At 43.6% G+C, this 14,629-nt stretch overlaps 1 protein-coding gene across 4 annotated transcripts in view; it reads right to left on the bottom strand.

Annotated features, from left to right (window-relative positions):
- Positions 1-14,629, bottom strand: part of MRTFB (myocardin related transcription factor B) — a 376,317-nt gene that overhangs the window by 23,963 nt on the left and 337,725 nt on the right. For all 4 annotated transcript variants that reach the window (XM_083153324.1, XM_083153322.1, XM_083153326.1 and 1 more), the window contains 3 exons: positions 10,713-10,960; positions 9,589-9,736; positions 7,171-8,169 (listed from right to left, as the gene is read on the bottom strand). In XM_083153324.1, the coding sequence (XP_083009450.1) occupies positions 7,171-8,169; positions 9,589-9,736; positions 10,713-10,960 (1,395 nt within the window). The remainder of the gene's footprint in view (positions 1-7,170; positions 8,170-9,588; positions 9,737-10,712; positions 10,961-14,629) is intronic.

The raw sequence follows: 14,629 nt of genomic DNA, 5'->3' as shown, positions 1-14,629 counted from the left end.
GAGGATTACAGTGCAGGGAGGAGGTGGTCACAGGTCGGTGGGTTAGTGCAAGGCGGCGGTGGGTCGCTTTTGCTGGTGATGCCCCCCCATTGCGTTGATTTTTTAGAGAATCCCACAATGCAGTAAAAACCCAGATAACGGGGTTTTTACAGCATTTTTCCTTTAGAGAATCTCCCCCCATTTGAGCTACAGTACATCAATCATTAGTGTGGTTGGTTGGTTAGAGGTACACTACAATTTAATTCTGTTTAGTGAAGTCACACAAGTAATAGGCCTATCAATAAATGAACAGTGTGATGTACCGCATTGCCGTATGTAGGTATGGGCAAGCACTACACCGCGTCAAACGCAGCGGCTCGGTGGGTGCACAGTCACCCACCCCATTGCCTGTGCTTCTGTCTTGTAGTGTGCATAGAAGGGCACCCTGCAGCCAGTAGAGCAGCAGTAAGCACCCCTACAATCACCCGAACTCTGGAGACGGATGTAGTTTCCGGGTGTCGGCAACGCCCACCACTGAGCATGATGTCATACGTACCGTAGGTAGGTCCAGCACACGGCAACAGGTGCACTTGTAACAGCGCTGTGTTACCAGGTTTCCCAGATTGCCTCCTACAATGAGCGTGGAATTGCTTAAGGCTTCCATAATGTGAACAAAATATTCACACTGAAGGTAGATTTCTCAAATCTTGGAAAGTGATTAAGTGGAGGGAGATAAAGTACAAACCAATCAGCTTCTGCCTGCAAAGTGACAGTTAGAAGCGGATATGCTGGTACTTTGGGATCTATGTAGTAAGCCAGTGGTGGCTAACCTTGACACTCCAGCAGTTGTTGAACTACACATCCCAGCATGCTCTGCTACAGTTTTGCTATTTGGCCATGCTAAAAATGATGTAGGGCATGCTGGGATGTGTAGTTCAACAACAGCTGGAGTGTCAAAGTTAGCCATCACTGTACTAAGCTTTGGTGAGAGCTAAAGTGGATGTAGATAAAGAGAATGATTCAGATTTGATCGGTCCTCAATGAATTCGCTGCAGTGACTGATGTTCTGGGTTTGCGCATGTTTGCGCCCTCGGCGAGTATCACACTCGCCGGGCATTTGCACACTAACGCGAGGGATTGGGGCTAGGAGCAGGCTAGGGCAGGGGAATGCCCAGTGTTTTATGTGCATTCCCCTGGGAATGCCGGCGGGTCGATGCCTGCTTAGGGTGGCAGGCTGACGTCACAAGACGATAGTCTGAGACTGCTGCAGATTTGACATCCAGAAGCCATTTCCAACAATACAGATTCATCTCAAGAGGGAGGGAAATCAGTAGCTGACGAGACCCGGCCAGGACTGAATATTGATGGCCACTATTTCGGTCAGGTGGATATAGTGGCTGAGTTTAGATCAGAAATGTGAGCAAAAGGTAGACAGGGGAGTCCCTTCCTCACCTGCCAATGACTTTTTACTCCAGAGTTTGGACTATAAAAATCATTAGAATACAGCAAAGAAGACATGTCTAACATAATTCTTGGTATTTTTCATATGCTTCATATACACAAAACTCCAGTGTATACGTTAGTATGATGGGAAATGCGCTGCTTCACCTCAGCATGCATCACTGATGTAGAGTAATGCTGGGTACACACAATGCGATGTTACATCACGGCCTAGGGGAACTCGGCATGCAGCGACATAGCGGTGGCAATGCTGCATTCCGCAGCTTGCCATATCTTACATGTACAGACAAGAAGGATGTTGCAAGAGAACATGCATCATCAATGACATTTTGCATACACACCAGAGCACAGGTTCTCAGACTCAGTCCCCCACACAGTGCATGTTTTGCAGGTCTCCTTAGAGAATCACAGGTGATATAATTATATCCACCTGTGGATCTTTTAAAATGTGTCAATGAGTAATGAATGCACATGTGCACCTTCCCGAGTGACCTGGAAACCGTGAACTATTTGGGGGTTCTGAGGACAGAGTTTGAGAACCCCTGCACTAGACGGTATGAAGATTTGGTGTTTCTGAGCAGTGAGAATCAACAAAATATAAATTTTATGATCTAGTGGGTACCCAGCTTAAGGCACAATACTTCATTGTGTTGCTAGGCCGCACTGCAGTCTTATAGGCTGCTGAATAAGGGCTCAGCTGCCTAAAGTGCGCGGAGTGCAGCGGCTATGGGGCCTATGGATAAGAGGGGCCCACCTTCCCTGTCACAGTTCCAAGCGTTATATACCTTTTTCACCATTGGGTTGTACATAGGAGCCCTTACAATTTTGTGCCTTGCGGCGTATAAATATCTACTTTCTCCCCTGGAGCTGCTCATTGTTAAGTGGTATAAAACAAACTGAAGGCAATTATAATGTTGAATAATATGAATTGGGCACTGTAATGCATCACAATAAGCAGTAAAGGCACTATAGTGTGACATAATATGAACTGGGAGCACTAGAATGTGGTATAATATGAACGGGGGACACAATGTAATAATGTTAATTGGGAGTAAAGTACTGCATAATGTGTACTACAGTTCTACAATGTAATAAAATATTAACTATTTCACTACTATGGGGCATAACAAAGGCACTACTATAGTTCTGAAAATGAAGTAGGGCACTACATCTGGACACAAAATTGACAAATGCTGGGATGAGCTGAAAAAGGCCCCTTTAAAATGTTACTATGAGGCATGAAAAGTTTGGGCTACAACCATGCTGCTGAATATATAGTTATGCTCTGGGTCTAGCCAGCAGGGCGTAAAGGTTTGCCCTCGTTCGTCAGGCTGTGCAGTTACATGCTGTTGATGTGTAGTATAAACAATAAAAGTAACAAGGTGAGGCGCTAACTGCACTTTTCCCAATGTTTTCATGTAAGTCACTGCAATATCCAAATAATATTACAAAAATAGTCTTTATTTCACCATGCAACAAGTAAGTACAAGTTGTCCCTAAGACTCACTTGGCCAGACTACAAAGTAAGAAATGTAATGCCAGAGAAAGTGATTTATAGGGAAAATGTGAAACGAGTCTGGTTATATGGGACAAAACACATTGGATCCTGACATTAAAAAGAAAAAAAGTCAATGGCTGTATTACTCATTGCAGAAGTAAATACGTAATCACAATGGGAAAGTGAAAAGCACAAAGATAATTTGTGCTTTCCAGACAAATCATTTTGTAAAGGTCAGGACACCTCTAGGCACAGATGTAGTGGCCACCCAACTCTGCCCAATTTTATTATTATTACCTGTCCAATTGAGAATTCACCATGTTTTATTTTTTGAATACTTTAATGTTCTTTAATGTGGAAACACAGTCACCTTTAAACAGTCTTTGGGCCGGATGCACTAAACTTCAAAAGTTATAAAATGAAGAGTGATAAACAACCAACCAATCAGCTGCTAACTTCCATGTCACATACCGTAATTGAAAATGGTCAGGCAGGAGCTGATTGGTTGGTTGTTTATCACTCTCTATTTTATCACTTTTCAAGCTTAGGGCATCTGGCCCTTTGTTCCTTTAAAGCATAGGCGAATCTAGGGGGTGGTCCGGGGGTGCACAGGACCACCCATTAGCCTATTTAGTAGCTGAGGGATGGAGCTTTCCAACGAGCCCAGCCCCGTGTCTCTAGCCCCCTGGGAACCGGAGATACGACCAGGCAAAGTTGGAACATTTTCCCTATAGGATAACATGGGACCCGCTAATTCCGACCACCACCCGGTTCAACGGCTGCCAGTTCCCCCTTTGGCATCACTGAAGCTCGAGGTTGATCTCAGTCGAACCCAAATTGCTGGGCCTTCAATCTGATACCAGGCTGGATCCATATGGGTTAATTGGTTCCAGGGATATTGAGGTTAAACCGTTTGTTTTCTTTCATTTCTTAAATGTAATTTCATGACTGTTTATGTTGTTTGAGGGCAGATTTCTCTGTAACCAAACAGCCCAGTTTTACAGGACCAAAATCATTCAAAGCCAACTCAAAAGTTCTTCAATGTGATACTGGTCTCATGTAAATGGGTCAGTTGGTTCTGAAGATATAGCTGGTTGGTTAAAGGGGGGTAGGGAGAGGGAAGTGGTTGTCTCTCCCCCTCACACCAGAAAATGCAGGGACTAGGCTGGTGTATAAGGTGTCAGCATGGGAATGTCCCTGCATAATCCTGGGACCATATTCCCGGGTAAATCCCTGCACTTTCTGTTGTGAAAGGGGTATTATTTCAAACAGCCGTGACCTGCAGTGCTCTGAATACAGCCGGGCAGCCCCCTGCTCTCTGCCCAGCTGTCAATGACTGTCACCCCTGTAGCTTCCACTCCAATTCTTCTTCCCACTTTCACCTCAGCCTCCCCCCCCCCCCCCCCCTTTAATCATGTGGTGCCGGCGCCCGGCGTGCTCCCCCGACATCACGCACAACAACAGCGCGCACAATAATTCAAATGTCCACTCGGATAGAGGGGACACCAGGAGGGGACTGTGAGTGTGCTCTGCGCTGCGCTCTGCTCCTCTCCCCATAGAAGCAGCTGCACCGCTCTCCATCTCTCCCTGCAGCAGCAGCGAAGGCTCATATAAAAATTTACAGTAAGTGGCACTTTTGGAGGCATTGCTTAAGGGACGCTACAAGTAGCGGTATGTGGGGGCATTATGCATAATGTGTGGCTTAATGTGTAAGGGGCAGTATGTTGTGCAGCATCATGTGTAAGCGGCATTATGTGTGCTGCATCATGTGTAAGGGACATTATGTGTGCAGCATCATGTGTAATGGGTACTATGGTGCGCGGCATCATGTGTAATGGGTACTATGGTGTGCGGCATCATGTGTAATGGGTACTATGGTGCCATCAAGCAAGAACCCCCTAGCAATGAGCACGTAGGTAAGCAGCACTTATGTGGCAAATATGTAATGGGCATAACGGTTTGTTATATAGTATGTAATGGGCATCATGATGTGTGGCACAATGTGTAATGGGCATTATGGTGTGTGGCCTTATGTGTAAGTGGCATTACGGCGTGTGGCTTTATGTGTAATGGGTATTACAGAGTTTGCTAAAATGTGTTATGGGCATTACTGTGTATGGTCTAAAGTGTAACACCACACCCCTTTTTGTGATGCCACGCCTCCTTCCCATGAGGCCACGCCCCCTTTTTGCCGCGTGGCTACGCCGCGCTAAGGTCCCCCTTCTGTTATCTCTAGATTTGGGACCACCCATTACCATAATTCTAGATTCGCCTATGCTTTAAAGTACTGTATATCTCCCCACTACCTCGCTACCGTAACTTACTTTGCTAATACACACTAAATGCTACATCTAAGGACACATCTGTAGGATAGTAAATAATAACCAAATTTCCTGCAATGCGCTATCATTGTATGGTACATTCTCAACAGGAACACAGAGGGAAAGCTGTATCCTGGGAAATCTGTCAGATCTAGTGTATCGTACAGGCAGATTCTACAAGCTGTGCAAAGCGATCAGCACTAGCAATCAGTGGTAAGCTATGGTTACAAGGTAATTATGCGCCAGTGTCTTGTACGAGGAGTGAAATAAGTTACTCTGGGAGGGGGCAGGGTTACAAAAGATTAAAGAACTTATCAGTGAACATGTATTATAGGCTTGCCAATGACTGTAACATACTCGAGAGATGATTTTTACCTGGATACACTCTTCTGCTTCTCTACATAATGGATTTGCTTTAGATGCAACCTCTATGACAGGTAATGTCTTGATCATGTTAGAGAAGTGCAGTAAGCATAGAGTTGTCTAGGGTAATACAGTTATATCAGAAGGTCACAAGCCAATTACACTTGTGTATTTTTAAAATGTCAAAACTATAATCATTAAAGAGGAACTGAGATTTCAGCAAAGGAACCTGCCTGGGACTGTAAAGGGTAACAGGAACATTTTTGGAAAACCATAGCTATTTCGGATGAGAGATGAAAATACTTTAATTGAAATGTTACTTCCCTGTGGTAGATATTATAAAAACACAAAGCTCCTAGTGCTCCTGTAACACATTCATTGGCAGTGGCAGCTCCTACCTCTTTCGGGGAGGGGGGCTGCCTCTGACCGTAGGCACCCCCCTCCCCCTGTCACCGCCACGGCTCTTTCCGTCCCCGGCGCATGTCCTATGATGTCCTATGCGCTTGCACAGTATAAGTTACAGGCACCGGGACCAGCGCGTGGATATAGGTACTGCACATTTGCCGTTTTTGCCAGAGGAAGGGAACACATCCCAATGGGACTGCTTTTGTGACTGGCAGGTCAGACTTCCAATAGGAAGTCACTGCCAGTCACAGTGAAGCAAGTGCAGTCTCACAGACTGCATCTGGCTTCACTACAGTGGCAGATTTTACCTGGGGGGGGCTGTAGCCCATAGGTAAAACCCACCACTGTTAATGGGGTTACAATACCACAATGTAAAGCAGGGTATATATAGCCTTGCAACCCATGTGTTTTAAAGTGTCCTATTTTCACGAGAGCAATACCACTTATGCTGTCTGACAATATCTCCATATTTTTCATTGTTACATCAGAAAACAGAAAAAAGTTCCCTTTGCTTTTTTTGTTGTGCACAGACTTGAGCAGGTGAAAAAGTAGGGGAATCCAAATAATAGTTATGCTCTCGTGAGCAGGGCCCTCCTTCCTCATGTGCTCTTCCTTTTTTTTATCTAAACCATCTCCATACATTTGATCCCGTTTAATCCCCCCCCCCCCCCCCCGTCCTAAAAGGTCTTGAACTTTAAGGGCCAGATGCACTAAGCTTTAAAAGTCATAAAGCGGGGAGTGATAAACAGCCAACCAATTAGCTCCTACCTGCTATGTCAAAGGCTGTGTTTTAAAAATGTCAGGCAGGAGCTGATTGGTTGGTTGTGTATCACTCTCCATTTTATTACTTTTGAAGCTTAGTGCATCTGGCCCCAAGTCAGTTTTGTTTACTTGATTATGAACTCTGCGCTGCGGATCCCTTGTGGCGCTACATAAATAAATGATAATTATAAAAATAATTCCCACATAATAGAAGTCCCCAATTATTTCGAACAATTAATAATGATGATGAAACTAAATGTATGTTTACAATGACAAACAATGTCTATGATAATTACAAGAAACCTTCTCACAAATCATTACTACGTTGTAAATGATTAATGTGAACCCGTGTACAATGTGATAACACTAATGATGACGCACCTGCACCATGGACAGCTGCATTGCATTGTTAGTTTTGATAGAGACGGGAAGAAGGATCTGGGCCGTTGGTGTGGTTAGTAATGCCTGGGGCTGAGTCACCATTGTCCCTTGTGGTGTCCTTTGAGATGTCACATAAAATTGCTGGATAATGTTTTGATGCTCAGGATTAGTTAAAGGAACTTCATGTTTGATGACAACAGCATTGTTGGCAATAATACTCTGTCCGCCAGTTGTTACCGTGGGCTGTCCTATCAAATGCCCACTCAGAAGAGTCTGGGTAGTATTCTGGCAGTCAGCTATTGAGTTCTCCTCTTTAATGCTTGCACTAAAAAGCTTTTGATCCATGTTGAGCAGAATATTTGAACAAGGCTGTTGCTGCTGCCCACGTTTCTCCACTTCCAGCTGCATCTTCAGCACCTCCACAAGCTTCTGCTCTTGTTCCAACTTCCGTTTCAGCTCCTCAATCTGCTTTTCCTTTTCTTGAAGCTTGCGGTCCTTTTCGGCAGCATCCAAATCTATGTTTGCAGAGCCTGCGCTGGCTGCTCCCATGCTGTCCTCATTTATATTCATCTTTATAGGTGAAGTGTTCATGAACTGGGATGGTGACATCATGGTCATAATCTCTGCAAAAGTGTCCGTCATATTCGTGTCTTCGGTGCTAAAGTTTGATTGCTCGGAAGGCGCTGGAGACATGGGTAATGGTGAGTTAACGGCATCCAAATGCATCTGGTTGCTCCCGTTTGCTGGGGATGTTACATCTGTATTAAAAGTGGGTGCAGAGTTATTTATAGTAGCTGTGGTATATGACGCTGTAGTTTCTTCTGCGGCAACACTACTGGGAGAAGTAGTTGTGGCAGTGGTGGTCACAATGGTGGCACTATTAACACTAACGCCATTATTGTTTAAATCCTGGTAAGGTTTTAAGCGTTCAATGAGATCTGTTTTTGTGCCAGATACTGGCAAGCCTCTCAGCTTCAATTCCATTTTAAGTTCCGCAACCTGCAAATGCAAAACAGTTATCGAGTCAGTAAACAGGATGAGCTGGTTTGTGTACAAAAATGTATTTTATGCTAATGCTTGTGTTATCCCTCTATATCCTCAGCCGCAAACTGGGTGCTTGTCCTCTTTAATCAGTATCCAACACAAATGTTCTAGCTCATTTAAATTCGGCTACTGAAGGGAATGATGCATTCTAGCTGCAGTTAATCTGGAGTGATAGGTGATTGTATTATGTATAAACCCAACTTACTTTAGCCATAGAAACCACAAAAATATACAAGGGTGCAGTAGACTATGACGTTAGGATTACCCTGACACTGCCTGACAAGTTTTTCCTGTGTTGCTCCGAATAAGTCATGTGCGAGAACGTTTACTACAACCCGTAGCTTGTAAAAGCATGTAATATAATCACCCAAATGATGGAAAAGGTCATTTGCAGCTCTTCAACTGGCACAGTGACTGGGTCTATAGCCCGGGAGGTGTAGTTAGACAAAACCTGCTTAACCCCTTCAGGACCACGTGAGAGTGCTTTAGGTGACCAGAGCACATTTTAAGTATTCCCTATAAGTTCCTTTAAATAGGGGGTGGGTGGTTAGGGATAAGTGGGTGGGGAGGGGGCGTAGCATAGTGGAATATTTTTACTTCAATAGGGAACAATGAGAAATACAATACACATTGCCACAGCCTCCACCATCTCTAGGGAGCTAACTGATCACCTAAAATATAGTGATACATTTATTGCAATACTTCTCATTTCTATGGGGATGTGTGTACGTTGCTGGAGAATTTAATAACTGTGGTGTGAGAGAATAGCAGAGTAGCGTGTTTGCATTGTACTTGCTGCCTTTTCTAATCTCCTCCTGGGAGACGCTGCCGGACACTTTTGGGGGACGGGGTTGGTCAGGTTTGTCATTAGGCCCCGCCCCAGGAAAAATACCATGATTTATATGTTCACAGGGCTAAATGACACAAAATAATGTAATGGAGTCCTCCTCCCACAATACGGCACCACAATTCTGGGGATTTTTTGCCTTTCATGTCCGCTTCATGAGGAAGCAGCAGGGATGCAGGGAATCCACTCAAGGTGCCCATACACGGTGCGATCATTGCATGCGTTTTGAACGCGATCGCATGCGATGCGATGCAAAGCTAGTTCAAAAAAGTATGTGCAGCACATACTTTTTGAACTGTGCGATGGGATGTGCGCGGGAGCTCGCATCGCACCCGCAAAACGCACCGTGTATGGGCACCTTTACTCTTGTGGGGGAATGCCTGAAAAAGCATGAACCCCTCACAGGAGAGTAGGCAAGTATGGTGTACATACAAAAGAAAAACAAGTTCACAGGTCAGTGACATCTTAGTGGATGCAGTGGAGGAACTTGTGGGTGGTACAATCACTTTATAGTTGTGCTGTACTACCTTCATATCATCCAGATTAGAAGGTAGCGGTCCTGCTTTTCTAAACTGGACAGCGTTCTGCCGGATGACGGAGTTCTGAGCTGAAGGAGTGCTGTTATTCAAATTGCTAGTTATGATGTTTCCATTGTTTGGTTTGTCATTCAGTGACCTTAAGGAAAAGAAGAAGAACTGTAGAGACCAATTGATCATGTCCAACTCCGTAAAGTAAAAGTTGGGTATACCAGTACAATGTAAGCCACATAAGACTGCTCCCAATACACACTACTAACTTATGCTTATATCGTACATGGTAATCTGTGCAGAAGTATGAAGACTGTATTACTGGCACTAACTGCTTCATAAATCACTAAGTGAATATGCAGACGGGCATGTTACTTCACTGTGCCAGAACATGGTGCACTAACTACAGATAACACTGTCACAGACAGTTATGGGTATTCTGACATTTAGAAGCTTTGTGGTCACTGGAGAAAAAAAGGTTCAATCTCTTTTTTTATTATTATTATTTAACAGTTTCACATAATTATTTTACTATTGTAATCTTACTGTGCCCATTTGATACAAGTAAAAACATCTGTATGCACAATAAAGCCACAGATGCAGCGCACTCATCGTTGCCACACTGTGATATCACTGCTCAATGCTTTCCTATGAGCCACTAGAGAATTAGATGCACGCGCGTGATGACGGGATTGTGCCAAACGCCATGTTTGACCCATGTGACGATTGGTGCAGCAATGCTGAGGGTGGCTACATCTGTAGCTGCATTAGCACGCTGCTTACCACAATAGTGACACACAGCGGTCATCTGCTTTAGCACAGACAAGTTTTGCTGCAGCGCCTATTGAATAAGTCCCCATGGCATTAGAAACAACCTATTTTTACTCTAGAAGAAACGTAGAGGAACCGATGTTACCCAGTGCTGTTTTTAAGATAATTCATTAAATAGCACCAACATGAGCTTTATATAAGAGGTTGTCCATTGCCTGCACACAATACAACACCGTGTATAAAAGGTAATATGTTTCCCAATAAGCACTGCTTTCACAAATCCAATATGCAGAAACTAAGTGTACCATATGGTTATGGGACGGGAGCGGTATGGAGTGAGGAAATGACCTTACTTGAGAGGTGCAGGTAGGATAGTCTGGTAGTTGTAGTGCTGATGCTGCTGGCTCAGGATCTGCAGCTGAAGGAAGAGCTGCTGCTGTTGCAGGAGTCGGGCATAATTGGAATCCATTTCAGGCTCGATCTTCTCCCCTTTCTGGTCAGGTGGAATATACTGGTGATATTTTAACTTTTTCACCCGTGGTTTGGGCTCCTTTGACTTCTTGCTGCGTGGCTTGTCACTTGCATTCTTCGGCTGACTTTGCTGTGTGTAAAACCAGGGGACATGATTTACTTACAGCTCACACAGCACATACGATAAAAGAACATGGGAAGAACATGGGAAGAGCATTCTACTGGCTGTTATTTCCGGTGTTCAGGTTTGGTTTTTTTTGGTTAGAAAATTACAAGCTTATATTTTAACACACATTTCTTCTCACAATCATAATCTGGCATCTAGGGAAACAGCATACAAAGCCAAGGCTCTAACTCAGGGATGGACAATAAGTGGCCCACCAGCTGTTGATGAACCACACATTCCAGCATGCCTTGCATCAGTTTTAGCATGGCCAAATTGCAAAACTAAGGCAAGGTATGCTGGGATGTGTAGTTCATCAACAGCTGGCGGGCCGCTTATTGCCCACCCCTGTTCTAACTGCATTGTTCAGAATTCTGTGTCAATACGGTGGTCAGGAACTTATTTCATTGGTGGAAGGGGATACGGTCCCTAAAAATCTGTTGACCTAATGCTTGTGTCAACCTTAGCCATGTCGCCATATTTCAGAAGTTGACCTAAGCCCTGTCGACCTTCATTGAGTTGATGATTACATAACATATAGCGACACAAAGTTAAATACTATTAAATGTATTGCGATAGGTCAACATGACTATAAAACTCTATAAAGACTCTATTAAGGACAACAAGGATTCATAGATACTTTTTGAATCACGGAGCCTTAGAGTATCCAAATTTTTTCACGGCACCTCTAGGCCAAATGTTTCTTATTGTGTAGTTCAGAAAAACATTTATATGAAGTCAATTGTTTTTATATGTCATTCTTATGTTTAGTTATGTGGTGAGGGACAGTTTTAGCTTCTGTTTATCCACATATAGGGCCTAATGCACCAAGCTTCAAAAAGTGATAAAGAGGATGGTAATATCTACCAGCCAACCAGCTCATAGCTGTCTTTTTTTAAACACAACCTATAACAGGTCAGCGAGGAGCTGATTGGCTGGGAATTTATTACTCTTCACTCCATGGATCCAGAGCAGATTTTTGGCCAGATGTACTAAGCTTCAAATGTGATAAAATAGAGAGTGATTAACAGCCAGCCAATCTGCTCCTACCTGCCATGTCACAGAGTGTGTTTGAAAAATGTCAGACAGGAGCTGATTGGTTGGCTGTTTTTCACTTTATCACTTTTGAAGCTTAGTGCATCTGGACCTTTGCCAAGGATACCACTGCTATTGATTACAGATCTCCATTGTTCTATAGTAAACTAAAGTCAAAGTAAAGCTCACTAGAGAGTGAAACATTAGCCCTGTAACCAATAGCAGCAATGTAAATGCAGTCAGAAGATTATACAGATGGCAGCTATTGGTCATGGTCAGACTGCATTAACAATGACAACTGTGTGCCAAATGGCAGGAACTCATCCAATATCCCCTCGTATTTATGTGACCAAATCAGATTGTAATCATATGGATACTTGTTCGGAGCAGCAGGATTATTACACTGCAGAGTCACAGAACATCAGCATGCCATATAGCAGCCAATGCACTGCTAATAAACACAGCACCTACTTGAGGTGACAGACTCCCGCGCACAGGACATTTTGTGCAGATGCTGTGGGGGGGAATTCAGCAATAACCGGTCTGGTATTATCCGTAGTATTTTCTTTCTGTGCACACTTGCTATGGGAGATTTGCGTTGGTGGTATGCTCATTGCCTTATTCTGTGTGAAGCTAGCTTAATGATCTGGTGTGGCCATCTGCTGTAATCCAAACACACTCTACCATATGGAATATATGATGTCAGAACACGTATGACCTACTCGGAGATTTGTACGTGCCTGGCAAAAGGAATGCTGCAGTTTCCCATCTGTCTCATGTACACCCCTCTATTTGGATATTCGATCAAAAACATAATATGGTATATATTGTAATTCTGACCCCATGTGACAGTTATGGAAACATATAGCTAAAAACCAAGCAGTTACCAGCACCCCTTTTTCTCCTGCTGTCATATGCATTAATGTCCAGAGAGCTGCTCCTCACCATGTGACTATTACTAATACCAGGGATGTATGTGGCTATTTACTGGCCCCACGCACATGATTGTCTATTGCAAGCGTGGTCATTACTATGACCCTTTACAATTTTGATAGTCAAAAGATAGAACAGAATACTGCATGAGAACTAAACCATAATTATCACACAATGTAATAATGGATTGCACACTATTTGTTCACCTGTATGCGTAGATGTTGTTCTAGATATGATTTTTTTAATATGCATTCATACTTGTAAAGCTAATATTGGTACATTACATACACAACATTGTATATACACACACAATTCTTTATTTTTTTCTCTTCATTTTATGACCTTCCAACCGTGCAGTACTGTAAAGAATCCATACACACTGGGCGACTTTGAGCTGAAAGCAGCTCAAAACAGCCTGTTTGAGCGGCTTTCAGTTCAAAGCCGCCCAGTGTTTATGCCCCAGCGATGAGCGCTGCTGCACACTCCCACATCATCGCCGGGGAAGCCGCTCATCTGTTGGTAATACCAGCAGATGAGCGGCATTGAGGACGGCTTTGCATAGCTCTGCGCTATGCAACACCGTCCTCCACCCTCCGTCGGCACCGGGCAGGGGGAAAGCCGCTCAGTGTGTATGCACTGAGTGGCTTTCCCTGAAGCGATGATTGACATCATCGCTGTCCATACACTCTAAGCATAGTCGCCCAGTGCGTATGGACCTTAAGACCCTTCATGTCATTTCTGGTCGAAATCATCTCTGCATCAATGGTTAATGATCATATTCCAGGGTGTCGCATCGATGGAACGTTTAGAGAACACGTATCGATAATGCTGCCTTGACAGCAGGCATGAGCTTACAGTGAACGGCTAAGATTTCAGCAAATTGAAAGCCTGCAGTTCTGCCAGATGGAGGGCTGAGCCATAAAAAAGTAAGGTGATACATGCTGGAGTGTAATGTATTAACGAGACTGCGATGGCATAAAAGAGACTATTGCACCACTAGTTATAGATTGCTTCTACTAAATAAACAATACTGCATGCTGGCTATCTGCTGTGGCACAGTGAGAAAAGTAGTATTAAAAAAACACTTATGGCCAGATGTACTAAGCTTCAAAAAGTGAGAGAGAGTGATAAAAAGCCAGCCAATCAGCTCCTACCTGCCGTGTTACAGGCTGGATTTGAAAAATGACAGGTAGAAGCTGATTGGCTGGTTATTTATCACCTTTGAATGCTTAGTGCATCTGGCCCATAACATAACTTTCATTTTAAAGTAATTATTTAGCTGATGAACACTATCTATTTCATTTTATTGACTGTACTTTATAGCTATAGGTTATATAAAGAATACATCTGTTAATGCAGGACCATGTCTGAGAGATGTGGTCTGTAAAATAAAACCTCGGAAAAAACAATCATTCTATATTTTCCACAGTATTTAACCGCAGGAAGAACCAGTTCTGTTCTTAGGACGTGATTTCAGATCAGCAGAAAAAGCTATTCCACTCATTTATTAAATATGCACAGCTATGTACTTACATAGCAATTTGTGACCAATCCTCAGAATCATGTAGTCTCATATATGATATACAATTATATATCCCATATCCCCCCCCCCCCCCCTCCACTGCCACCCAAAAAGTAGTGCTTCAAGGAAGTTCCACACTGTACACT

Source organism: Crinia signifera, chromosome 7 (assembly GCF_055691185.1).
Source record: "Crinia signifera chromosome 7, ASM5569118v1, whole genome shotgun sequence".
In the NCBI taxonomy this organism is placed as follows: domain Eukaryota; kingdom Metazoa; phylum Chordata; class Amphibia; order Anura; family Myobatrachidae; genus Crinia; species Crinia signifera.
Note: the sequence above shows the minus strand (reverse complement) of the source record. Positions and strands in the feature narration are given on the sequence as shown.